We start from the raw sequence: 24,925 nt of genomic DNA, 5'->3' as shown, positions 1-24,925 counted from the left end.
TGTTGTGCCAGAAAATGAGAAAGTGCTCAAAGAATGATGTGGACATAGGAGAAGCAGTTTTGATTCCTGGGTTGGGAAGATCTCCTGGAAGAGGAACTGTTAAGCAACTCCTGTATTCTTGTTGGGTATATCCCATGGACAGAGGAGCCTAATGGGCTTGCAAAGAGTCGGACATGACTGACCACACACACACACACACATTAGAAACACAGGAGCCAACTCAAAGGGGCTCCTACTGACCCAATCTTGGACAATATGAGCACTAGAATAAATAATGATAGCAAAGCACTACTAATACAATTCACTCGGATCAAATGAATCTATGAGTCTTGCAGATGGAACAAACATCCTATAGTAGAAAGCCAACTAATAAATGTTTATGGAAATGGAACTAGAAGATTAGCATTTGTCAACTATCATTCTAATGCCTGAATCATGTTATTTCTGCCAAAAATGTTTACAATGAATCTAACCAGGAGGAAACAAAGACAACTCAAATTGAAGGACAAAATAACTGACTAGTAATCTTCAAGACATCATCTTCATGACAGAGAACCACTCCAGACTGGAGGAAATCAAACAGAGAGGGTACTGAGTGGAATACCTAAACACATAATTTGGGATTTTCTTTCCCTCTATTGTTGGGACATTTGGTGAAATCTGAGTAAGTTATGTCAATTTGATAATGGTATTATATAAAAATTAATACACTGATTTTGATAATTGTAGAGTGGTGATGTAAATGAATGTCCTTATTCTTAGGAAAACATGAAGTGAAATATTTAGGGATGAAGGTTCATGGTGTGTGCAACTTACACAGAGTAAGTTTAGTTTAGGAGAAAGAGAAAAAAAGAATAAAGCCAAGGTGATAAAATGTTATAATTTAAGGAATCTGGTGAGAATGGTGAAAAGCCTATGGGAATTATTTATAATTTCCTGTAAGTTGAAATATGTCAAAATAAAAACTTGAAAAAATGAAGGAAAAAAAAACCCCTTGAAACTGAAATCAACCAATCAAAAAAAAGGAGCTTATTAGTGGGAATGTAAAATGGTTCAGTAGCTCTGGAAACCAGTATGGTGATGCTTAAAAAAACTGAAAATAGAATTACCATAGAATCCAGCAATTCCATTCCAGGGTATATATCTAAAAGAACAGAAAGCAGGATCACAAAGACATATTTGTACATCTGTGTTAACAACAGCTCTACTCATAGTAACTAAGGAGGAAGCAATCCAAATGTCCATGGACAGATGGATGAAGAAAATGCAATATATATATCGTATGACAGAATATTATTTAGCCTTAAAAAGGAAGAAAATTCTGACCCATGCTGCATCTGTCAGAACTTGATGAACCTTAAGAACATTATGCTAAGTGGAATAAGGATACAAAACTCTATAATTTCACCTTTGTGAGCTATCTAAACCAGTCCATTCATATTAACAGAAAGTAGACTGATGGTTGCCAGGGCTTTGATGAGGGAAAAGTGAGGAATTGGGTAATGGATATAGTTTGTTTTGTAAGATGAAAAAGTTCTGGATATCTATCGTACAACCATGTGGCTATACTTAACACTACTGAACTGTACGCTTAAAATGGTAAAGACCGTAAATTTATGTGTTTTTTACCACAAGATTTTAGAAAAAAGTTACGATTTACTGATGAAATAATACATGGGAAGGAATAAAGGTTATGGATGAAACAAGACTGATTATATATTGGTAATATTGATGCTCAGGTGTTGGTATGTGGAGTTGTATTAAATCAGTCTTTCTTCTCTTCTGCATGCTTGAAACTTCCTATTAAAAACATTTAAAAAATATCTCCACTTCAGAATTTGTAAGTTGCAATTTAGATTCTGTGAGATTGCCTCATATCTTTACTCAACTGATGTCTTTTGACCATTGCTGAGTTTCATAATTAAGTGGAGAATTAGAAGACCAGACTGTGTTTGGAGATCTCCAAAGATACTTAGTTCCCTGAGAAGGGAATGGCAACCCACTCCAATATTCTTGCCTGGAGAATCCCAGGACAGAGGAGCCTGGCAGGTTATAGTACATGGGGTCACAAAGAGTCAGAAACGACTGAGCAATTAACAAAGATATTTAGTGAAGTGTCAAGAAACAGAGGATCTCCAGCACAAAGTGCTATATGACATAGTTCAGACTTTAATGATAATTTTTAATATTCATGCTTAAGAATAAGTCATGTATTAATACAGGAGCAAGCATGGCTGCAGAATGATCTGGACCAGTTCAGTTCAGTTCAGATGCTCAGCTGTATCTGACTCTTTGCAACCCCATGGGCTGCAGCACGCCAGGCCTCCCTGTCCATTGCCAACTCCCAGAGTTTACTCAAACTCATGTCCATTGAGTTGGTGATGCCATCCAACCATCTCATCCTCTGTCATCCCCTTCTCCTCCTGCCTTCAATTTTTCCCAGCATCAGGGTCTTTTCCAATGAGTCAGTTCTTCACATCAGGTGGTCAAAGTATTGGAGTTTCAGCTTCAGCATCAGTCCTTCCAATGGATATTCAGGACTGATTTCCTTTAGGATGGACTGGTTGGAGCTCCTTGCAGTCCAAGGGACTCTCAAGAGTCTTCTCCAACATCACAGTTCAAAAGCATCAGTTCTTCAGCATCCAGCTTTCTTTATAGTCCAACTCTCACATCCATACGTGACTACTGGAAAAACCATAGCTTTGACTAGACGGGCCTTTGTCGGCAAAATAATGTCTCTGCTTTTGACTATGCTGTCTAGGTTGGTCTTAACTTTCCTTCCAAGGAGTAAGCGTCTTATAATTTCATGCTACAGTCACCATCTGCAGTGATTTTGGAGCCCCTCAAAGTAAAGTCTGTCACTATTTCCATTGTTTCCCCATCTATTTGCCATGCAGTGATAGGACCAGATGCCATGATCTTAGTTTTCTGAATGTTGAGTTTTAAGCCAACTTTTTCACTCTCCTGTTTCACTTTCATCAAGAGGTTCTTTAGTTCTTCTTCACTTTCTGCCATAAGGGTGGTGTCATCTGCATATCTGAGGTTATTGATATTTCTCCCAGCAATCTTGATTCCAGCTTGTGCTTCATCCAGTAACTTGTATAAATTAAGCATGTAAGTAATTTTGCTGATGGCTACATTAGGAAGGAGCAGGAAGGAAGGAGGAACTAGTTGGGAAGAGTGCCGGCAGAGGCATTGAAGTCTCCAGGAACCAAGTAAGTACATCCACGGGTGATCACAAAGGGCACATAGTGTGTTCAGTAGTCCTTCTGTCTCTACAAAGCCTGGAGTTGACATTTAAGGCTGGTTTGTTAAAGTAGGGAACTGTACAGCTCTTTTCAGCACCTGAGGCTGCAGCTGGGGTAATGAGGAAGAGGAGTGAGATGAGTGATGGTGGAGTGCTGAGCTTGCACCAGATTGTGCAGGGCCTGAAGTTTCTCTTTTCCACACTACTGATAAATGATTATATTTTCATCATAAGAATGAAACCTACATCAAAGTATTCCTGTGCAAAACTGAGATTGCCCTTCAGTTTAACTTTGCTTCCACTCCCCACCCACTAAGGGAACCCACTGTTAGGGGCGGCTCATCTTTCCTTTCTTTTTTGACCTTCAAATTTCAAATCAGAAAGAAAAAATCCTAAAGATCCGATGGTGGTTCTTCCCCCGCCGCACCTCCCCCCCCACCCCCGACCCAAGCCTGTGTTTAAATGTCACAGCACCTATCACTCCGAGAAAATGTCTGACCATTTCCCATCTGTTGGGCTCCTAGATTGTAATCTCCCCATGGCCAGAGCTTGGGTTTTAATATGTTTTGAAGTCTGTTTACTTAGGGTGACTGAGTGGAGGAGTGGTAGGCTGCCTGGATAAACTGGGTTTGCCTTTCTCAATTTGGTTCATACTTGCTGCTACTGCTAAGTCACTTCAGTCCTGTCTGACTGTTTGTGACCCTGTGGACTATAGCCCGCCAGGGTCCTCTGTCCATGGAATTCTCCAGGCAAGAATATTGAAGAGGGTTGCCATGTCCTTCTCCAGGGGATCTTCCTGACCCAGGGATGGAACCCAGTTCTCCTTAATTGCATACAGATTCTTTACCGTTTGAGCGACCAGGGAAGCAAGGGACATTGAAGGGACCCAGCCTCCAAGTAGAGACCCCGTCACGTCACACAAACTCTGGTGGCCTGAGCTGAAGCCTCCAAATGACAGGAAATGCATAAGAAATGTACGGAAACAACATGGCCTTGTGGGGAAGACCCTGGACTGGCAAGAAGGATGCAATAAAGCGGTGGGTCTTAATGTTACCTCTCCAAGGCTACTGATAACGGGGCTTCATAACACCCGCCGAGCCTTGGAGAAGAAACTTGTGCAGAATGAATCAGGAGGAGCCAGGTTGCGCTGCGACCACCCGCTCGGTGCTCCTGAAATCCGGGCTGCCAGTCTGCGGTGACCCTGTACACGCGATGGTCCCTTGGTTCCATCTGCTTCGCCTCCGGACCCGGCAGGAGCTGCGCCAGTCCTGTGTCCTGGAGACGCGCCGCTGGTGGCCGCGAGCGGGTAGCGCGGCCCCGGGCCCCTGGGGCTGCGCCGCCGTCCTGCTGCCGCCCTCCTGTGGCCGCTGAGAGGCGACCTCCGGCCGTCCTGCGGGCCTCCTCCCTCGGCCGGTGACATCACCGCATTCCCGTCCCGGCTCCTCCCGCCTGCAGCCGCAGTGACAGGCGAGCCGGGCCCGGTGGCGGAGAGGAAGTGTGGGGCCGCCGCGCTGAGCCCGTCCCCGCCGAGGCCGAGCGGCTCCCCCCGGGGTGCTCGGGTGACAGTGCCGCGGCCGCCGGGCGCAGCGCGGGGCACGCGCCGGGCAGAGCCGAGCACCAGACGGACGCTTCGGCAGAGACGCGGGGAAAATGGCTGATGACTTTGGCTTCTTCTCGTCGTCTGAGAGCGGGGCCCCCGAAGCGGCCGAGGAGGACCCGGCGGCTGCCTTCTTGGCCCAGCAGGAGAGTGAGATTGCGGGCATAGAGAATGACGAGGGTTTCGGGGCACCTGCCGGCAGCCAGGGGGGCCTCGCGCAGCCGGGACCCGCCAGTGGGGGTGAGTCAGCGCGGTGGCCTGGGTACTGGGGGTTGGAGGGGGGGATCTGGGGCTCGCACCCGGGGTCCTCGGCCTCCGGGCCCTGCGGTAGAGCGAAGAAGGCCTGCTTTGGCCAGCCAGAAGCAGGCCTGGGGCTGTATGTGTACCTGAGGGGGACCTGGAGAAGGAAATGGGAGGGCGATCTTGTTGCGTTCCCTATGTGAGGCCCCGCCTGGGGCTGAGGATCTGGTGGCTCCCGGCATAGAAATTCGTCATGACATTTCATTCCCAAGCCAGCTCCACCACTGCCTGGCTCTGGAATCCAACGCAGCCCAGCCTTGAGCTTCCCAGTAGGCTGGCTGCCTCCGGCTGAGCCCTGCAGGTGGGCACAGGACCTCAGACCTCCCTGACCCTTGGACTTAGCTCCCTCCTTCAGCTGGGAAAGCAGGAGGCACTGGGTGCTCTAAGAACTTACAGACTTTCCTGGAGGATCACCTGCCATCCTGCGGTCACTGTTCTAGGCACTTTACTTAACATTTCATCATTTCGTGTGCATTATACACCCATTTCAGAGATGGAAGAACCGAGGCTCAAAATGTACACTACTGAAAGAACTAGCAAGTGGTGGAGCGAGGGCTAAACCGTTTCTCTCAGACTGAATCCTCTTCCCCTGGCCGCATCGCCTTCCATATGCCAGGCTCTGGGTCAGAGACACCAGTATGGGGCAGGGGCACAGAGGGCTTCAGTCAGATGTGATCCTGCCCTGCTGGGCTTGGAGCTTAGTGGTTTTGCAAAGGTGGTCCAGGGCTATTGGGGTTTGGGGCCTGGTCCTTGCAACAGCGTGTTTATCAACAATGTTCCTGCTTTAGTTCTGCCTGAAAGAACAATTTCTTAAAGTTAAAAACTAGCTATCATTTTCATGGCTGCATCCGAAACAGCCCTTGTTTCCTGTTAATGTTGTCATTTTAGTGGGGGTTTATGGGCCTGTCAGAATAAGTGGTAACTTACATATTAAAAAAAAAAATGTTTACAGGTAAAGCTCCTTATAGTTATATTTGTATTCAACATTTACTGAGCACCTACTGTGTGCCAGACACAGTGGGGATACAGATATGAATAAGACAGTTCCTGTGGCTTGAGGGGCTCGAAGCATCTCTGTATCCTCTTCGTGTGAGAAACATAACAAGCCCTTTGTCACATGTAAGAAACTGGAAGCCCAGAGAGCCTGAGTGTCTTGCCCAAAGTCACACAGCCATGAGTGACAGATCTGGGACTAGATCCCAGGCCTCTCAACTCTGGGCTCCACATTCTTTCAAATGCTGTGGCAGTCACCCTGGGAAGTGATGGGATGTGGAGGTGGGGGAATCTTTTGCTACCTAACCAAGTCAGCAGTGGATGTCTTCTGAAGGAGCAGCAGCTTCTAGCACTTTGGCACAAACCCTCACACACCCCAGGGAATTCCTAGAAAATATGGGCCTACATCTTGAGACTACCAGCTTCCCCAGTCAGGTTGGCATGGGAGAGGCCTGCTGGGAGAACCCATGTCAGAACCATCTAAGAGAGAAGCAGGGAGAAGTCAGGCAGAGGGCTGCAGATGTGGCTGGGGTTTGAACAGGCTGTGACCTCTCCTAGGACGGTGGGACTCCAGGGATTTATGGCCTGGATGGGAGGTTCACTCTCTGGCAGGGGTGATACAGGTTGGCCCCAGACCGGAGGTGGCAGGGAAAGAAGCAGGGACATGGCCCTCTGAGGTCTCCTGGACTCACAACCACTAAAGCTGCAAATGCTCAGCTACCCTGCTGAGTGGAGCACAGGGATCTTAGAGGAGTTATGGGATGCGGCTCAATAGGTGGCCAGATAGGATAGAATTGATCTGACCCTCCTAGGTCTAGATGGTGATGAGTAAGTAATCCCCTGGAGACTGGTGATGAGTGCCAGAAGCCTGAATAAGTTGCAGAAAATGTGCCTTAGGCAGCTGGGAGCTGGACGGAAGCTCCTGCAGCCAGCACCACTCATCACTTCTGAGTCTTGTCTCTTAAATGATGCCCTTGTGCTGAGTGCCCTGACTTTGGGGACAGGGGGTGCTTTCTGGATGGCTCAGTGGTAAAGAATCCTCCTGCAATGCAGGAGATTCGGGTTCAATCCCTGGGTTGGAAAGATCCCCCGGAGGAATGCATGGTAACCCACTCCAGGATTCTTGCTTGGAGAATCCCGTGGACAGAGGAGTCTGGCGGGCTACAGTCCATGGGGTTGCACAGAGTCGGACTCGACTGAGCACGTGCATGCATGCATGTACCTCAGGGGAAACTGTTTAGAGTAGGCCTGAGCCTGAGCTTCTTTGAGCCCCTCCTCTGGGCTGGAGGTGTGGCCAGCCTGAGCAATGGATACTTTGTTTCCATTCATCAGCCTTGGGTAGGGCCCAGGAGGTTTACATTTTCACACCCAGATTTCTACCTGCCCCACCTGGCTCTGCCCTTGACTTGCCCAGTCATTTCCTGGGCAAACCCATTTCCCCCTGATGGGACTCAGTAAGCTCCCAGGAATGTTCTGGACCCCGTCTGTCCTTGTCCCAAAAGGGGATTAGCGATCTGAGGGAAGTTACACCCACAGCTTATCCCTGGGACCCATATCTGCCTCACTCCTGTTCTGCCGGCTTTGGACTGTGGGCACGCGATTATTAACGTGCCGTGGGCTGGTCAGAAAGCACTGTGAGGACAGAGACTCGTAATTTCATGTGTGGGTGTGTGTGGATTCCCAAAGAGGCTGAAGCCTCATTTCCAAAGGGCAGCACCCATGGGACTGAGAGACTGGGTTGCAGAGACCTCCTGAAGGACAGGGTGGGCCCCTGGCCACTCCTGCGGTTGAGGGGTCTGAGACTGGGACTGGTCAGGGTGGCGTGTGGGAGGGGGCACAACTTCCCCTCCAGAAATGCCAAGTGCACACACCGGCATCGTGAATGGACCCCGGTAAGTTCAGACTCTGGTAGAGGAGACGCCCCTGGAGAAGGTGCTGCCACTAATTTAGGGACCAGGCCACCCGTGCAGGAGAAACCCCATCTAAATGAGCAGGGAGGACAGCTGATAACTGTTGGCTAAAATTGATCACTGTTTGAAAACAAAATTGATTATAATTTATATCTGCTGGGGATTGTTTCCATGGGGTTAAGGATCCCTCCCTTTAGTCCCCAAGCTGAAAGCACTGTCACTGTGACTCACAGCTCTGTCTGGCTGGTGAAGTGTACTTGTCCATCTGGGATGGTCTTATACAGCCTCCTGTGGCTCCTGGCTAAGAGGCATTGCAGTTTCTGAGAGTCCTCAGGCCTTGCAGACAACAGCGGGCCCCCAAAGAGCAATTCAACTTCCATTTAGCCAATACTGACTGTTCACCCATAGGAGCTAGCTGAATGGGATACAGAGCCTGATAAGGGAATGCATGACCCATGGGAGGTCACAGTAATCATGTAAGAGGGTAGGGGGTGCTATACAGTATTTGGGGATACTCCATAGTAGTTGAGACCTTCCATCAGCGCTCAGGGTAGAAGAGGAAGCAGTGGAGGGCTTCCCAGAGGAGGTGAGTTGTGAACTGGGCTTTGGCAAACGACTGGATCCCCAAGAACATTCTTTGGTGAGGGAAGTAGGAAGAAAGGCATGGAATGTGGCATAGTGTGTTTGGGGAAGGCGGAAACCAGAATAGGGTTTGTGGGAAGGACTGGTGGGAAGTGAGGCAGGAAAAATGGGCAGGGCCAGATGGCAAAGATCCTCATGAGTTATGGTCCGAGGTTCAGTGTATTCATTCAACAAATATTTATTGGGCCCCTGTTATGTGTCAGGCACTGTTCTAGGTGCTGGATCCCAGTGATGGACAAAGCAAAGTCCCCGCCCTCCTGGAGGGCTTTCAAGTGGGGTAGATAAGCAATTAGCACGTACAAAAATAAATCTATCAGGCCTTGGTAGATGATACAGACAAAGTACTGTATAGGGGAGGAGAGGGGTGCAGAGGACAAATGTCAGGGATGGTCAGGGAAGGCCTCTAATAAGGAAGTGTTTGAGCAGAGGCTGAAGGGCTTGAGGGAGCAGGAGAGCCTTCCAGGGAGAGGGAGCGGCACCTGTCAAGTTCCCAAAGAAGGAGCAGACCCTATGGGCTGCCGGTTTGTGTTCATTTTATTTTTAATTAGAAGAGTTACGTAGGTAAGTTTATGCTTTTCATCAGCCATGGCAGTTGGTTTGAAAGAGGTTTGGGAGAGGGTGAAGATGGAGGCAGAGAGGCCTGTGAGTGGACAAAAGCCATTTAGTCCATCTTTCTTTAGTGCGTTGATTAATTTGCTATTCAACAAATATTTCTGAGCGCCTCCTAAGTCGTAGGTACAGTACCCAGCTCTGGGGAAGACGGTGGGAGGGTTTGGACACAGGTGTGCCCCTCCAGGTGCTCACTGCCACTAGTGGGGCAGACAGACCAAGTAGCTGTGCAGGCGGGCCTGGCGGGGGGCAGAGGGACCCCCAACCTTGAGGGTCCCTGCTGCAGCAGAAGTCACGGGAATTTGTGAAAAATCAGGTGTCAGGGCAAGGGACCAGGAGGAGTCATTGTTGAGGTGAGGGCTGCAGCAAATCCTTCTGGGAGGGGCAGGAGGAGGAAAATCAGGCCAAGTGCTGCCTGGTAGGGGCTGATTCCTGCTCTCCCAGGTGAAGCCGTTGCTCAAGGCACCTCAGGGACAAGTGGAGACGTGCAGTCCCTTCTTCCTGAGTCCTCGCAGACCCGCCCTGAGCCTCCAGCTCCTCTGCTGGCTCACTGGGCATAGGCTCCATAGGAAATCAGGCCATTCCTAACTGCAGCCGAGGGGAAATTAATTTCAGGTAGGTGAGGAGCTATTACTGGCTGGCGACCTTGGGCAATCACATAGCCTCTCTGGGCCTCAGTTTGAGAATCTGTAAAATGGGTTGATAACACACCTTGTGCCTTTCAGCACAAGGCTATGGTGAAAACTAGATGTGATAACAGCTATGAGAAGGCTTTGTGAACAGTCAAGGACTGAACCCAGGTTATTTATGTGTACATGATGTCTGTATATGTGGAAGTCAGTACACACACACGGATATATGCAGAGGTTGGCTCGGTCACTAATGTAGGACCCTGCTTATTATAAGCTGAGCAATGAGTAATGCTGTCTTCTTGTTCTCTTTCTATCAGCTTCTGAGGACATGGGGGCCACGGTCAATGGAGATGTGTTTCAGGTAAGCAAGATTCTGTCCTTGCAGCGGGAGGGACTGACAGCCTGGGTCTCAGTAACTTTTTGGCCCCCATCATGGGTAGGAAGAGGGCTTCAAGTTCTGTTCATTGGGATGGGAACATTAAGAAAGTTTTTGACACATTTTTTTTTTTTTTTGGTTGTGTAGGAGAAGGGGATGAAGAATAAGGACCACACAGATAGGGATCGATGGCGTATGGCCTCAGGTTGCCCATGGTAATGTCTAGCTTGCAGAGAGAGAAAGAAAGTGGCTCGCAGTGGCATGGACTAAAGGAAACACAGGGCCCTGCACGTGTTTGCCACTGGTGGGAGGCTGAACCCAGTGGTCGTCTCCATGTCTGAGCGTTTTCACTGGGTGGGACCCAGTTAAAAGAGATTTCACTTCTCAGAATTTTCCTAAAGAAATAGCTGGACAGAGACACTCAGATTCTTTATATGATTATTTATAGTAGCAGAAAAACTGGAAATAACCCAAGTGCCCACTCTTGAGGACCTGGGTAGGTAAATTGGAAAACCATGCCGTTGTTACAAAGAGCAGTCAGAGCTTTCTGTATGGACATGAAAAGATGCCCATAATATAATAAATGGAAAAGCAGCTTGCAGAGTAATATGCACAGTATGGTCCTGTTTTGTATTTTAGAAATATGTTTGCATGAAGATCTGAAAGGATGTTTACCAACTGTTAGCAGTGGTTAACCCCAAGGTTGTGGGAGAAGGGAGGGAAAGGAAAAGCTTTCACTTTCACTGAGTTGTTTTAAAATTCTTTGTAATGATCCTATAACACACACACTCTCTCTCTCTCACATTCCCCACCCCCAGCCCCGCCACCGAAAAACACAGCTAGTAAATACCCACTCCAGTATTCTTGGGTTTCCCTAGTGTCTCACACCATAAAGAATCTGCCTGCAATTCGGGAGACCTGGATTCGATCCCTGGGTTGGGAAGATCCCCTGGAGGAGGGCATGGCTACCCACTCCAGTATTCTTTCCTGGAGAATCCCCATGGACAGAGGAGCCTGGTGGGCTATGGGGTCGTAAAGAGTAGGACACGACTGAGCGGCTAAGCACATCAAAGATATTTCTAGTTAAAAATGTCTCTCCACACTCATCTAAGCCCCCTCCATTCCTACATATACAGATCATATTAAAAGTACTTAAAGAATTTGGAACACAAATAGTATACTCAGGACCCCACAGATGCAACAGTCTTCACCAGATGAACTTTAATTCCCACTGGACTGGGTCAAAGACCCTTAACTGCTGCAGGATCTCCTGAGCTCTGCCTTGTGGAGGAGCTGGCCTCCTAAATCCTCAGGGAGAACAAACAATAGTTTCTTATGTAAGAGGGATGGGCTGGTACCTTACACAGGGCAACTGGCCAAGTCTCATTTCTGGAAAATTATTCAACTACCAGCAAGCTAGAAAAGTTAGTCTCTAGGACTTTAAGAGCTTCGTGTCTCCTTGGGCCTGCCTGAGAGCTCCAAATAAGCAGCACTGATGCCTGTCCAGTTCGGCAGAGCATAGAGACTCAGACTGCCCCTGCCCTGCACATACTCCAAAGGACTTGGCTTGACCCGAAAGGTCTGTGCCCTAAAGTGGCCCTGGAGCTGAAGATATACTTGGGACCATAGTACCTAGAACACCAGGAGCAAGATAATTTTCCCTTTCTACATATTAGCACCTGGAGGCCTTCTCCTGTCCTGCCCCCTGGCCTCACTTTGTATTGAACGAATCTGAGAAACCCTAGGCCTCCTCCCCAATCTCAGTGGGAATTTTCTTTCTCACTGCTACCAAGAATAACCCCAGGTATGTTTATTTGTGAATCATTTGCGGTAGACCTGGGTTTGATCCCTGGGTTGGGAATATCCCCTGGAGAAGGGAGTGGCTACCCACTCCAGCATTCTGGCCTGGAGAATTTCATGGTCTGTATAGTCCTTGGGGTCACAAAGAGTCGAACACGACTGAGCAACTTTCACTTCACATGTGCGACGCTAGCATCCTTACAGGCAGGGAAGGGGGTCACAGATGAGGCAAGTCACTCAGAAGCTTAGTGGCCAATTTCAGGTTCATCTGTATGTATGCAGTGTATGCTAAGTTGCTTCAGTCGTGTCCGACTCTTTGCGACCCCATGGACTGTAGCCCACCAGTCTCCTCTGTCCATGAAGTTCTCCAGGCAAGAGTACATGAGTGGGTTGCCACGTCCTTCTCCAGGGGATCTTCCCGACCCAGGATTGAACCCGCATCTCTTCAGTCAGTTCAGTTCAGTCGCTCAGTCATGTCCGACTCTTTGCGACCCCATGAATCACAGCATGCCGGGCCTCCCTGTCCGTCACCAACTCCTGGAGTTCACTCAGACTCACGTCCATCGAGTCTCTTACATCTCCTGCTTTGGCAGGCAGGTTCTTTACCACTAGCGCCACCTGGGAAGCCCTCAGGTTCATCTAAATCTCCTCATCTGGTGCCCTTTGCTCCACCCCCTTGTTGCAAGCTGCCCACAGGGGCCAGCTTGCAGGTGGGAAGCCCCTGCAGATTTCTCTTAGGATGGAGCACAGAGTAGGATCTGACTTTCAAGGATCCTGGACAGAACTTTCCTGCTACCTTACTTGATCTTTTCTGGAAGCCTGTGGGCCACTGGGAGCTTCCCTGGTGGCTCAACGGTAATGAATCCGCATGCAGTGCAGGAGCCACAGGAGACATGGGTTCGAGCCCTGGGTCAGGAAGATCCCCTGGAGGAGGGCATGACAACTCACTGCAGTGTTCTTGCCTGGAGTATCTATCCCTGGACAGAGGAGTATATATGGTCGAAAAGAGTCAGATACGACTGAAATGACTTGGCATGAGCCACCGCGGGGTCCAGCTATGAACCTGGACCTAAGGCCTAAGGATAAGCCTACCCAAACCTATTCTAATTCTTTCTGCTGCTGCCAGGGGCAGGAAGGCCCCAGCAGGACTCACTCCTCCTACACAAGCTCTCTTCCTTCCCCATCCGCGTGGCCATCATCCCCACTGAGCTACTTAGAGGAATCAACAGCTCAGCTCAGCTTAGCTTTAGCTGGTCAATCCCCAGGATCAGCTGTGCCTCATCCTCCTGGCTCCCCATGGTGTCACAGCACGTGCTGGGCCAGCCTGGCCTCCGAAGCCCTTGTGGTGGTCTCCTGTGTCCAGCGGAGGGGTCCCTTGGGAGAGGGGTGCCACCAGAGAGCTGGGCCAAGACAAGCCTGGCCCTGATTGTAGCCTCCTGCCTTTTGGTCCCGGCCATTCCCAGGTGCCTTCCCTTTTGAGCTTGGGAGGGGCTCCAAACGTTCCTGCAGCCTCGGGTGAGCCCTCCCAGGCTACGGGCTACAGTGGTTGCAGGGCAGTTATCACATTCAGGCCCCACTTCACACCTGGAGTGGGATGTTGTCACTCCCATTTGATAGGTGACGACACCTAAGGAGAACAAGGAGGGGATTTCTTAAAGGTCATACCTCCAGTGAGTGGCAGGAGGGGACTTGAAGCCCAAGTCCCTCTGATGCTGTGTCCCAGGCTCTCCCCATGCCCTCCACATTGCTTTGCAGGCAGCCCCTCATTCCTTCATTTAGTCAGCTCACATTCTGAGTGCCATGCGCTGTGCTCAAGGCCTTGGATGTAGAGGCAAATGCAATGGCTCTTGGTTCTCAAAGAGCTCAAGTGCAGGACAGCAGGGGCTCAGGTGTGGGGCTGGTCTCAAGAGCCAGGAGTCTGAGTTCTTATTATACATCGAAATGGAAGTATCAGTCACTCAGTTGTGTCCGACCCTTTGTGACCCCATGGACTGTAGCCTGCCAGGCTCCTCTGTCCATGGGGATTCTCTAGGCAAAAATACTGGAGTGGGTTGCCATTCCCTTCCACAGGGGATCTTCCCAACCCAGGAATGAACCCAGGTCTCCTGCATTGAAGGCAGATTCTTTACCATTTGAGCCACCAGGGAAGCTATTCTGCATTGGGCACCACCCAAAAGCTTTAATGGATTAACTCATTTCATCTTCCCAACACTCCTATCATGTAGGTTCCATACATTATCCCCACTTTACCCATGAGGAGAAGGAGGACACACAGGGAGGTTTAATAGCTCTAGTTACACAGCCCGGAAGAGCTGGGACCTGAAGCAGGTTCAGCCGCTAGATGCTGCACTGAAGTCAGAGAGTGCAACAGTAACGGATGCTGGAAGTGGGTTCCAGGCTGCCCAGGGAGAGGTGGGTGGTCCTGGCTGGGAGGACAGCATGTGCAAAGGCATAGAGGATAAGACGCTCAGTCTGGGGCTGCTGCAGGGAAGGGTGTGCTGGGGGAGCCGGAAGAGACCACAGGTGCAGGGCCCTGTGCTTCCAGGTGGGAGGCATAGGGGTGTGTGTGGGGCGGGAACAGCTCCCAGCCAGAGCCTATCAGTGGGCCGCGTTGGTGGAGGAGGCAGGCTCAGCTTGACCGGGCTCTCCACTCAGAGCCTGGGGCACAGCCATCTCTGGGCACCATCTGCTAGGGCCACACTGAGTGATGTCTCTGGATGTGGAGTGCAGCTGCTCCAGGCTCCTCCCATCAATCCTCCTAACCTCCCTCCGTCCCCAGCATCTACTCCAGCTGCTTCTACACCCAGACTGAGGCGCTGTGGTGAAGTCTGGATGGAGTCAGACAATCTGGGCTTCATTTCTGTTTTTTCCCAGCTGGACGACCTTGGACTAGTCGCTGCTTTGAGCTGGATTTGTCATTTGTAAAATGGGGATGAGAAGCCCTCCCTTGCTGTCCCCACAGGTCTGTTGAGAAGAGTCCTCTATAGCCTTAGAAGCTTCTTATTCCTGAGCAAGCTACTAAGTGAGCCAAGGAGGGTATGAAGGCAAGTGTGAGAGAGACAGGGAGTGGGCCTTGGGAGTGGGAGGACAGGGCACGGTCTCTAATCTTGGGATGCTAGACGTGTTAGGGAGGAAAAAATCACGTGACACAGAAGTGACTTTGGCCCCTGTTGGCTATGTGTGGCCGGGGTGTTACACCCAGGAATTCAGTTTGAATTCTGGCTCTGCCATTTGCTGGCTAGGTGACCTTGGGACTTTGAAGCTAGACTTTTTCCTACCTGTAAAACAAAGATAATAAAACCCACCTTGAAGGTTTGTGAAGGCCAAAGAGAACCATTTAATTGAAGGTTCTTTGCCAGTTTGTAAGCACTCTAACCTGAGTCTTAATTTTAGGGCAGTCTTGAAGGAGATGGTGGGGCTTCCCAGGTGTCTCAGTGGTGAAGAACCTGCCTGCCAATGCAGGAGACACAGAAGATGCTGGTTCGACCCCTGGGTTGGGAAGATCCCCTGGAATAGGAAATGGCAACCCACTTGAGTATTCTTGCCTGGAAAATTCCATGGATAGAGGAGCCTGTCAGGCTACCGTCCATGGGGTCGCAAAGAGTCGGCCACGACTGAGCACGCACGCACTTCTAAAGGAGATGGTGAGTCCTGAAGGACACCATGGAATGACTTCTAACCCTCCAGCCCACCTCTCTCAACCCATCTCATCCACACGTGGCAGCATGTCTGTACTCACATTTTCCCAAAGGCACCAGCCTCATGTGGTCCTTACGCTGCCAACTCTTGATCTGAAATGTCCTTCCCCTGTCTCTTCCCAGCCTACTCTGCTCCTAGGCTAGAAAGGTCATACCCTCCCTTGTCCCCCCTCTTTTCATGACCCATGTTATGCACGTACCCCAAGTCATGGTCTTCATTTGTGAAGAACTCCCTCTGTCAAGCTCCTGGATGATGGGCCAACTTGGTCATCTCTGTCCCCAAGCATGAACATATGTTAATTCATTCAAGAGATGTTCTTGAGCTCCTCTTACAGCCAGGCCCTCCCTGTCCTAGGTTCTGTACAGAGATAGTCTCTGTCTGCATGGAACTCACTTTACTGGGGAGGGGTGGGGGGCAGATAGTAAAGAAAGTCAGAAAGTGTTAGTTGCTTAGTCATGTCCGACTCTTTGCAACCCAAGGACTGTAGCCCACCAGGCTCCTCTGTCCATGGGATTTCCCAGGCAAGAAATACTGGAGTGGGTCACCATTCCCTTCTCAAAGGGATCTTCCTGACCCAGAGATCAAACCCAGGTCTCCCGCATTGCAGGCAGATTCTTTACTGTCTGAGCCACTAAGGAAGCTCGTCTTTTAAGATATCATGAGTACCAAGAAGAAATAAAATGTAGCACCTGGATAAACACATAGACACCAAAGTAACTGCACTTGTCTGCAGATGGGACATTCTATAGGATTGGCTAGAGGTCCTGGTAGCCTGGCCTCACGACAGGGTTTTTCCCAGAACTGGACAGGGTGGGGCTCACCCTACATCGGTGATCAACTTGTGTTGTCGAGATTAGGGCCCTGGAAAGGCCCCTTGAGATGTCAAGAGAGACTTTCTGAATTGAAATATAATGTTGGGCAGGAAGGAGGAATAAGGGCAGCGCCCCAGCTGCCCCACCCAAGGGTGGGTCTGATCCGAGGAGCCAGGCAGCACTGCCTCGCCCTCAGCCTGCCCTTCTCTCTCCCCAGGGAGATGCAGCTCTTACGTCCATCTGCTTGTTCGTTCACCTTGCTGCCCACAGCCCCTTGGACAGACACCCAGCACTTCCTCTGAACTGGCACATGCTGGTCCCAGGGGGGATCTTCATCCACACGGCCCCTGCTTGTTGAGCACCAGCTGTGTGGGCACCATTGGACAGACGCTGTTGGGTGGGGAGAAGACATTAAACAACACTGGGATTAATGACAGTTTGATGAGTGCTTGAGCAACAGAGCAGTGAAAGGAGAGACAGGTTCATAGGGCTGTAAACAAGGTTCTGCCCTGCTGACAGGGACCTCGCAGTCCAGCCAGGAGACACACTTGGGAGAAGGCGAAGGAGCACAGGGAGAGGAAGGGCTGTGAGATCTACTTGGGGGTTTGGAAATACCCCAGAGCTGGTGACTTCTGAGCTAGAAACTCGTGGGATGGAATAAGATTTCATCAGCTGGAGGAAGGAGGGGAGACAATTGAAGGCCGAAAGCACGGAGGAGACAAAGGCGGGGCAGCGTGGATGTGGGATGGGTGGAGACAGGAATGCACGGGGCAGACAGATCATAGAAAAGCTCTGGCTCTTCGAGAACAGAGGGAAGCCCCAGCCTGTCTGGGCTGAGCTCTCAGCCTGCCATGCTTAGAGTCCCCTACCCTGGCAGGCAGCCTGGAGAATTGGGCAGAGCCCTGGCCTGGAAGTCAGAGGAGGCCTGGACTCTGGCCCAGGTTCTGCCCCAGTTTCCGTCCCCTATAAGATGACAATGAATAATAATAATAATTCTAGCTATCATTTACTGAGCCATCACTCCCTGCCGGGCACTCTTCTAAGTTTCTTACAAGTACTGTTGCATCAAATCCTCACACCAGCTCTTAGAGGCAGTTTTAGTATCATCTTCATTTCAGATGAGAACACTGAGGTCAGGCAAGGTTGAGTGGCACACACGTAGTAGGCAGTAGAGATGGGATCTGAACCTGGATGGTCTGGCCCCTGAGTCTGAGTTTCCCATCACTGCACGATCTTAGCTAAGCCCACCCTGCCTATCTCAGGACTGTTCACTCAGCAAATAGTTACAGAGTACCTGCTCTGTGCCAGGCACTGTGCTGGGTGCTGGGGACACAGCAGGGAACAGGACAGGCAAATCCCTGCTGTCATAAATGTGACATTCTGATAGAGGAGACAGACAATGGACAAGTAAATATATTATAAAGTGAGGCCATCAGGGGCTGTGTGTTATTGGGTGAATAAAACTAAGTGCTCAGTCGTGTCTGACTCTGCAACACCATGGACTGTAGCCTGGCAGGCTCCTCTGTCCAAGGGATTCTCCAGGCAAGAATACTGGAGTGAGTTGCCATTTCCTCCTCCAGGGGATCTTTCCCACCTAGGGATCCAACCTGACTCTCCTGTGGATCCTGCATTGGCAGACAGATTCTTTACAATTGAGCCATGTGGGAAGCCCACAACTAACAGAGTGGAACTTTAATGATAGAAACACAGGGCACTCTCTGTGTACCAAGAAGTATTTGAAGTTCTTCACACTTTTAAAATTCATTCCATCCTCATATTTACCCTATGGAGTGGGTGCTATTTTGTAGCCTGTTTTATGATGAGGAAAGTCAGGCACAGGGAGGTTGAGTAACTTGCCCGGGGTCACAGAGGGGGAAGGTGACTGGTGGAGGGCACAGCAAGTGGAAAGGCAGGGTACAGTCACAGGAGACAGTGGGCATGACGTGGTTTGAGATGTGAGCGGTTTAAATAAAACCGATGTGTAGGGTTTTATTGCTTAAAGAAATGACAACACTTTGACCCAGAAGTGGCTAAAGAATAAAGAGAAATTAGTGGCCTCTGTAACTGGAAAGGAGTAGTCAAGGAGAAGAGACAGAGGGGCCGGTGGACAGGCTGGGTACACTGCTGTCTGTCTATGTCCTAGGAGGCCAACGGTCCCGCGGATGGCTATGCTGCGATCGCCCAGGCAGACAGGCTGACGCAGGAACCCGAGAGCATCCGCAAATGGAGAGAGGAGCAGCGGAAACGGCTGCAGGAGCTGGGTGAGGACAGGGCTGAGGCTGTGAGCTGGGCTGGGCCCCCTGCGTCGGGGCTTCCCGCTGGGGTGGTGGTTTGGGACCATCACCATGTCGGGTGGGCAGCCTTAGAGTACCTGGGGCTCCTTAGTGTGGGAACTGGCTGAGGACGGGCTGAGGGGAGAATCCCCCAGGGCCCCTGTGCCTCACCTTCCTCCTGGAAAGCTGCTGCTTATTCACCTGTTGGGGGTTGCAGATGCTGCCTCCAAAGTGATGGAGCAGGAGTGGCGGGAGAAGGCCAAGAAGGACCTGGAGGAATGGAACCAGCGCCAGAGTGAACAAGTTGAGAAGAACAAGATCAACAACCGGTGAGCAGGGCTATCAGGGCGTGAGGGGGTGGTGGGGACATAAGGGGGTGGGGGTGGGGACATGAGAGGAGCCATGGTGTGGAGGACTGTCACAAGGACGGGTGATTTGGTGGCAAGAACACAGAGGAAGGAGAAGCCAGACCCCCAGGGCTGTTTCCTCAGTGGCCTGTGGAGCTCAGCACCCTGAATGCTGCAGAGCTGGTGACTGTAAGCTCTCACCTCCTCCCCATGACAGAGAAAAGCAAGTCTATCGGTCGATGGACGAGGTCCTAGGACCCACTGGAATGTAAGCCAGATGACCCTGGAGCCCAGTGGCCAAGAGCTGGACCGGGGGCCCTGTGGCCATGGTTAGCATCACAGAGAACACAGGCCTGGCTGGGAGGGAAGAACCAAGCCATATGCAGGGTTTTCCTGCCTATCGAAGTGACAACACTTTGACTCAGAAGTGGCTGAAGAGTAGAGGGAAACTCGTGGCCTATGTAACTGGAAAGGCCAGGGGGAAGCAGGCAGGCACAGTGGACTTGGGCTGAAACAAAGTCCATCAGCGCTCACTTTTACTGTCTCTCGGCCCTGCTTTCCTTCCCCGCACCTTCACTCTTGGGCACACACTCCAGGGATGGGGCCCAAGGTGGCCGCCGGCAGCTCCAGGCTCCTGCTCTATTTTCTTGGCAACTCCAGTGAAAGTAAGCCTCTCAGCCCCAGCAGCTTCAGCTGGTCTGGTATGGGGTTATGTGCTGGTCCCAGGCCCAGTGACTGTCCCAGGAGCAGAGACTCTCTGATGGATACAGACTGGGTCTCATTTCTTGGGTTGTGCGTGGGGTCCAGTCCCACACAAACCACAGGGACTGGGTGGGGGCAACTGATGCTTTACAGGACAACCAGGATGCCCATCCTGGAAGAAGAAGCACAGGTGTTGAGCAGGAAAGACAGTGGAGATCCACCAGAGAACCCCTTGCAGAAACGGTCTCTGCCCAGAGAGCGCCCTGAAGCCCCTGCCTTTGAGGCTGTGCCCTTAAAGGCACCAGACCCGCCAGGAAGGGGAAGGCTGGCTCTGGGAAGCCTCCAGCTTCCGTTCAACAAGCTGCTGCCTGCCAGTCCCTGGGCTGGGCCCTGGGGAGGCGGAGATGAGAAAGACCACATCTATGTCCTCAAAGAGCTCAGCAGTGGGCACCCGCATGCTGGGCTGGTCTTGGGAGCAGGGCCTCTGTAGGAAGGCTGTGGAAGCAAGGGATATGGGCAGGGGAGGGGGCCTCCAGGTCTGGGGACCTGGGCTTTGGAGGACAACTAGGAGACCAGGGCACAGCAAGATGTGAAATAAAGGCCATTGTCCTTTCTTTCTGTCCAAGAAAGGCTTGGGCAGCAGGGAGAGAGGTGGGAGGTAGGGCCGGAGTGAGGGCCCACGTGTACAGGGCCTCAAATGTGAGGGCTGGGAAGACATGGGCTATGGGAGCCACTGAAGATTTGTGAACAGGAGGAGTAACAGGATAAGGGCTGAGTGTTAGAAAGGGCCCCCTCCTCGGGTGGATGGAGGATCCCCGCTCTCCTCTCTGGGCCGTGGAGAGTTGCTGAGCCTTCCAGAACTGTGCTTCCTAACACGTCTCCAGCTGGAGGTACTAATGCTGATTTCTCTTTCTCTTTAACCCTCTGCCTGTCTGTCCATCTTGCCCTGCTGTTCTCCCCTCACCTAACCCCCTTCCCCCAAGGATCGCTGACAAAGCATTCTACCAGCAGCCAGATGCTGATATCATCGGCTACGTGTACGTGTCTCCTTTGCTCCTTTGCTGGGGTCCCTGTGTGTGGTTGGCAGTTTCTTGAGTCTCTCACTGGTGGGGTATGAATGAGTGTGGCTGGGCCCGAGGCAGTGATCAGAGAAGGAGGTGAGCCTGCAGGGTGGACACAAGCACCAGCCTTCATCTCCATCCCCCCAGCAAAGGTGTACTGAGCATCTTTGAGACAGATTTGCCAAATCCAAGCAGAGACAAGGAAAGAATGCTGTCCATCCCCAGGTGAGAGAGGCAAAGGGCCAAGCAGCCCAACTCCCCCCACCCTGAAATGGCTCTTGGGGATGGGAGGTGGGAGGTGGGGTGAGTCTTTTGTTGAACAAAACAAGCATGGAGTGCCAGATACTGGAGGTATAAAGCATGCACTGCCATCCCCCACCTCCTGCCTTAGTGCGCTGTCCCTCTCAGAGCTCCAGCCTGAATTTGGCTGCGAGCCCCTGGCAAGACCACCATTGGCCTGTCTCATGTTCCTGGTTTGGGGTCTAGCCGGTCCTGTGCCTAATCCAGATTTATTCTCATAGTTAGCTGGCTGGTGTGTTGGGAATTGTGAAGCTGAAGGAGAAAAAAAAAAGCAGTGATGAGTGTCTGATGACTGCCTCGTGCGTATGTGCCAAATATTTGCTGTTCCTCGCTCTGGGTACGCCCTTGGCAGCCCTCTCATGCTGTCTGGGCTAAACCTCCTCTCACAGAACCTGGGACACACCAAAATAACAGCCTTCCACTCCTTCCTCTGTCCACTCTCCTATTTGTCCAGTACTTATTGGTGCTTACCCAATGCCAGTCTCCGGGTCAAACAGGAATAAGACGCACACAGTCCATCCCCTTAAGTTGCTCATGGTTGGAGGTGTGTTGTGATAAGAGCTGCTCACAAGGACACACAGGGCTTCCACAGAGCCACCCTCTGTGGGGGAAGCTTCAAAGATGCGGGACCGCCCCTGGCCCTTAAAGCATGAGATGGAGTTGGCTGTGTGGCGAGGGTAAGAAGAGAAGGGTGTCCTCGATGGGAAAAGCTGCTGGGGCAAAGGCTATGAGAGGGGAAATATCTAGTGGCCTGCAGTGGCTGGGGTGGGGGTATGGGGGGTGAGGAGAAAATCAGTTTGGAGCCAGTTGAAGAAAGCCTGAATGTGATGTTTAAAAGCTCAGACCTGATCCTGAAGGTAGCGGAGAGCCATGGGAGGTTTCAAGCAGGAGAGTGGGGATGGCAGAAGGGCACTGATGCTGGAGAACACCACAGGGGGTTCGTTGCTCCTATTGTGCCTGAAGAGGTGACCCAAGGATCACCCAAGGGAATCCTGAAGAGAGGAAGAGTCTAGACCAGCGCTTCTCAGACCTGCATGTACCTAGGAATCACCAAGGGCTCTTGTCAAAATGGAGATTCTGACTCAGAAGGACTGAAGTAAGGCCATGATTCTGCATTGCCAACAAGCTCCATGGTGATGCGGTGCTGCTGGACCATGAACCCCACAGCAAAGTTAGAGGGGAGCCTCTTGACCTGGATAGCTCAGTTGGTAAAGAATCAACCTGCAATGCAGGAGACCCCCGTTCGATTTATGGGTTGGGAAGATCCCCTGGAGAAGGGAAAGGCTACCACTCCAGTATTCTGGCCTGGACAATTCCGTGGACTGTATAGTCCATGGGGTTGCAAAGAGTTGGACACAACTGAGTGACTTTCACTTCACTTCACTTTTTGAGCTGGAAGATAGAGCTTCAAAGATCGCTCCCCTCAGCCCTGCTGGTCAGCCAGCTCCACTCAGAACCTTACATTTTCCCAAGCCCACACACATGTTGTGTTGCTGGGTTCTCAGACCAGTGAAATGGATCAGCAAAGAGGAGACACTGCTTCTCACTTTATAGATTAGGAAATGAGCACCCATCAGGGAAGCAAGATCACTAGGGAGAGGCTGGGTCGCCTGATCCAGAGCCAGCTCATCCTGGATCCCTCTGGATCACCTGGAGAGTGATCACCCGCCATCAGCTAGTGCCTGGCACTTGGCAGAAATGGTCCTGCTTGCGATGCAAGGGGGACTGCTAAGGAGAGAGGGGCTTTAAGGACACTTGCTGGTCAAACAGAACACAGACCCAGCTCTCCCCACCCCAGAATCCCTTATTGTCTTTCTCTTAATGACTCCCACATTTAGTTTTGTCCACAAAACTACATTTATTATACTTTATTTCCCCATTGTTCCTTCATCAGTGGCTTCTGTAACTATCAGCCAGAACTTCTGATGAAGAAACGACCACTTTCCATCCTAATCTGATTCTAACCAAAAGCAGAGACTCCAGTGGAGCATTCCCCAGGCTGATAGAACAGTCATTCTGTGCTAAAAAGAGTTCTGTAGTGAAATACGGGTGATTTGATTTGAAGATCCTCTTTAATTGATTCTTTTACGCATCTTTGACCACAACCTTTTCTGAAGAACACTCACGAGACAATGAGTCCAGAGAACCCTGAGGCAATGCCGAATCAGAGATTTCAGTTAGGTGGTTAGTAAACGTCCTGTCCAGTTGGGGAAGTGTTGAAAATAGCTGAGGTATTACATTGATTCCTCCAAGGGCCTTTAGGTGTCAGGAGCCCCAGTTTGGGAACTCTTTTTCCTTTTTTTTCAATTGGAGTATGATTGCTCTATATTGTTGTGTTTGTTTCTGCTGTACAAGGAAGTGAATCAGCTAATGGTAGTTCTGGGAAAACTGGAAAGCTGCATGTGAAAGAATGAAATTAGAATACCACCTAATATCATACACAAAAATAAACTCAGTGGATTAAAGACCTAAAGGCAAGACCAGATACTACAAACAGAATACTCTTTGACATAAATCACGGTACTGTTTTTTTTTGATCAGTCTCCTAGAGTAATCGAAATGAAAGCAAAAATAAACAAATGGGACCCAGTTTGGGAACTCTTGATGGAGAGATAATGAACAGAGAGTGCTGGGGCAGGGGTAGGCTACTTGAGCTTCGGTGGCAGGGGAAGACCTTTCTCAGGAGGTAAGGCCTGCACTCAGACCTGAAGGACAAGAAACAAGCTGTGAGCGGGTCTGAGGGAAGACTCAAAAAAGGCCCTGAGGTAGGACCCAACGAGAGTTCCTCTGGGGGCTAAGCTGTTCCTGGGAGCCTGAGGTCAGAGGTCATGGAGCCGGGGAGGAGATGTCTTGGTAAAGTACCCCTTAGTAGGCTGGGTGAAACAGCCTTGCTCCGTGGGAGCAGAGCATCACTGATTCGGGGAAGAGGTAGACCGCTCTGAAACCTCTGTCCTGTCTCCACCTGCAGGGCATCTGAGGAGGCTTTTGTGAAGGAATCCAAGGAGGAGACCCCGGGCACAGAGTGGGAGAAGGTGGCCCAGCTGTGTGACTTCAACCCCAAGAGCAGCAAGCAGTGCAAAGACGTGTCCCGCCTGCGCTCGGTGCTCATGTCCCTGAAGCAGACACCGCTGTCCCGCTAGGAGTCTGCCAGCAGCATGGCCGCCAAGCAGGGGCCGGGCCGGGCAGAGGAGGAGCAGCTGCTTTGGCCAGGGGGCGGAAATGCCTCCCACAGCTGCTACACAGCCTATTCCGTTCCTCCCCATCTCCCGGGGCCGGGAAGGGGAACCCTCACCCCCTCACCCGTCATTCCCTCACGGCCCAAGGGCCCAGCCCCTCACACCTCCTCTCAGTCCACAAAATTGTGACTGTCCTTCCTGATGTATTTTTTTTTCTTGGCTTAAAGGGTGTGTTGTTAACTCTTTTTACATTTATTTATTATCATTCTCATTTCTCTGGAAGCCACAACTGGTGTCAGGGCTTGGTTTGTGCTTAGAACCTCCCCAGCTTCATGGACTAGAGAGAAGGTAAGGCTGTTTCCCTGGTAACCCAGGAGCTCCCAGCTGGAAGTGAAGGAACCCATCTATGTCTGCTGCCTCCAGCTCCAGGAGGAGACAACCAATCTCTC

At 50.9% G+C, this 24,925-nt stretch overlaps 1 protein-coding gene across 1 annotated transcript; it reads left to right on the top strand.

The window, feature by feature from the left end:
* The first annotated feature begins 4,675 nt into the window (after positions 1 to 4,675).
* CLTB (clathrin light chain B) lies at positions 4,676 to 24,721 on the top strand. Its single transcript, XM_005892574.2, has 5 exons — positions 4,676 to 5,084; positions 10,248 to 10,291; positions 18,761 to 18,878; positions 19,108 to 19,219; positions 24,269 to 24,721. Exons 1-5 carry the CDS (start codon positions 4,898 to 4,900, stop codon positions 24,438 to 24,440), a joined length of 633 nt encoding a protein of 210 aa, XP_005892636.1. The 5' UTR covers positions 4,676 to 4,897; the 3' UTR covers positions 24,441 to 24,721.
* The last annotated feature ends 204 nt before the right edge of the window (positions 24,722 to 24,925 follow it).

The sequence above is a fragment of the Bos mutus genome, chromosome 7 (genome assembly GCF_027580195.1).
Source record: "Bos mutus isolate GX-2022 chromosome 7, NWIPB_WYAK_1.1, whole genome shotgun sequence".
In the NCBI taxonomy this organism is placed as follows: Eukaryota; Metazoa; Chordata; class Mammalia; order Artiodactyla; family Bovidae; genus Bos; species Bos mutus.
Note: the sequence above shows the minus strand (reverse complement) of the source record. Positions and strands in the feature narration are given on the sequence as shown.

What these genes read in the sequence shown, in the direction of transcription:
- CLTB (XM_005892574.2), top strand. Translation starts at nt 4,898, where the DNA reads ATGGCTGATGACTTTGGCTTCTTCTCGTCGTCTGAGAGCGGGGCCCCC. An exon ending in TCAATGGAGATGTGTTTCAG is followed by an intron (nt 10,292 to 18,760) that starts GTAAGCAAGATT and finishes TCTATGTCCTAG; the next exon opens with GAGGCCAACGGTCCCGCGGA. An exon ending in AAGAACAAGATCAACAACCG is followed by an intron (nt 19,220 to 24,268) that starts GTGAGCAGGGCT and finishes CTCCACCTGCAG; the next exon opens with GGCATCTGAGGAGGCTTTTG.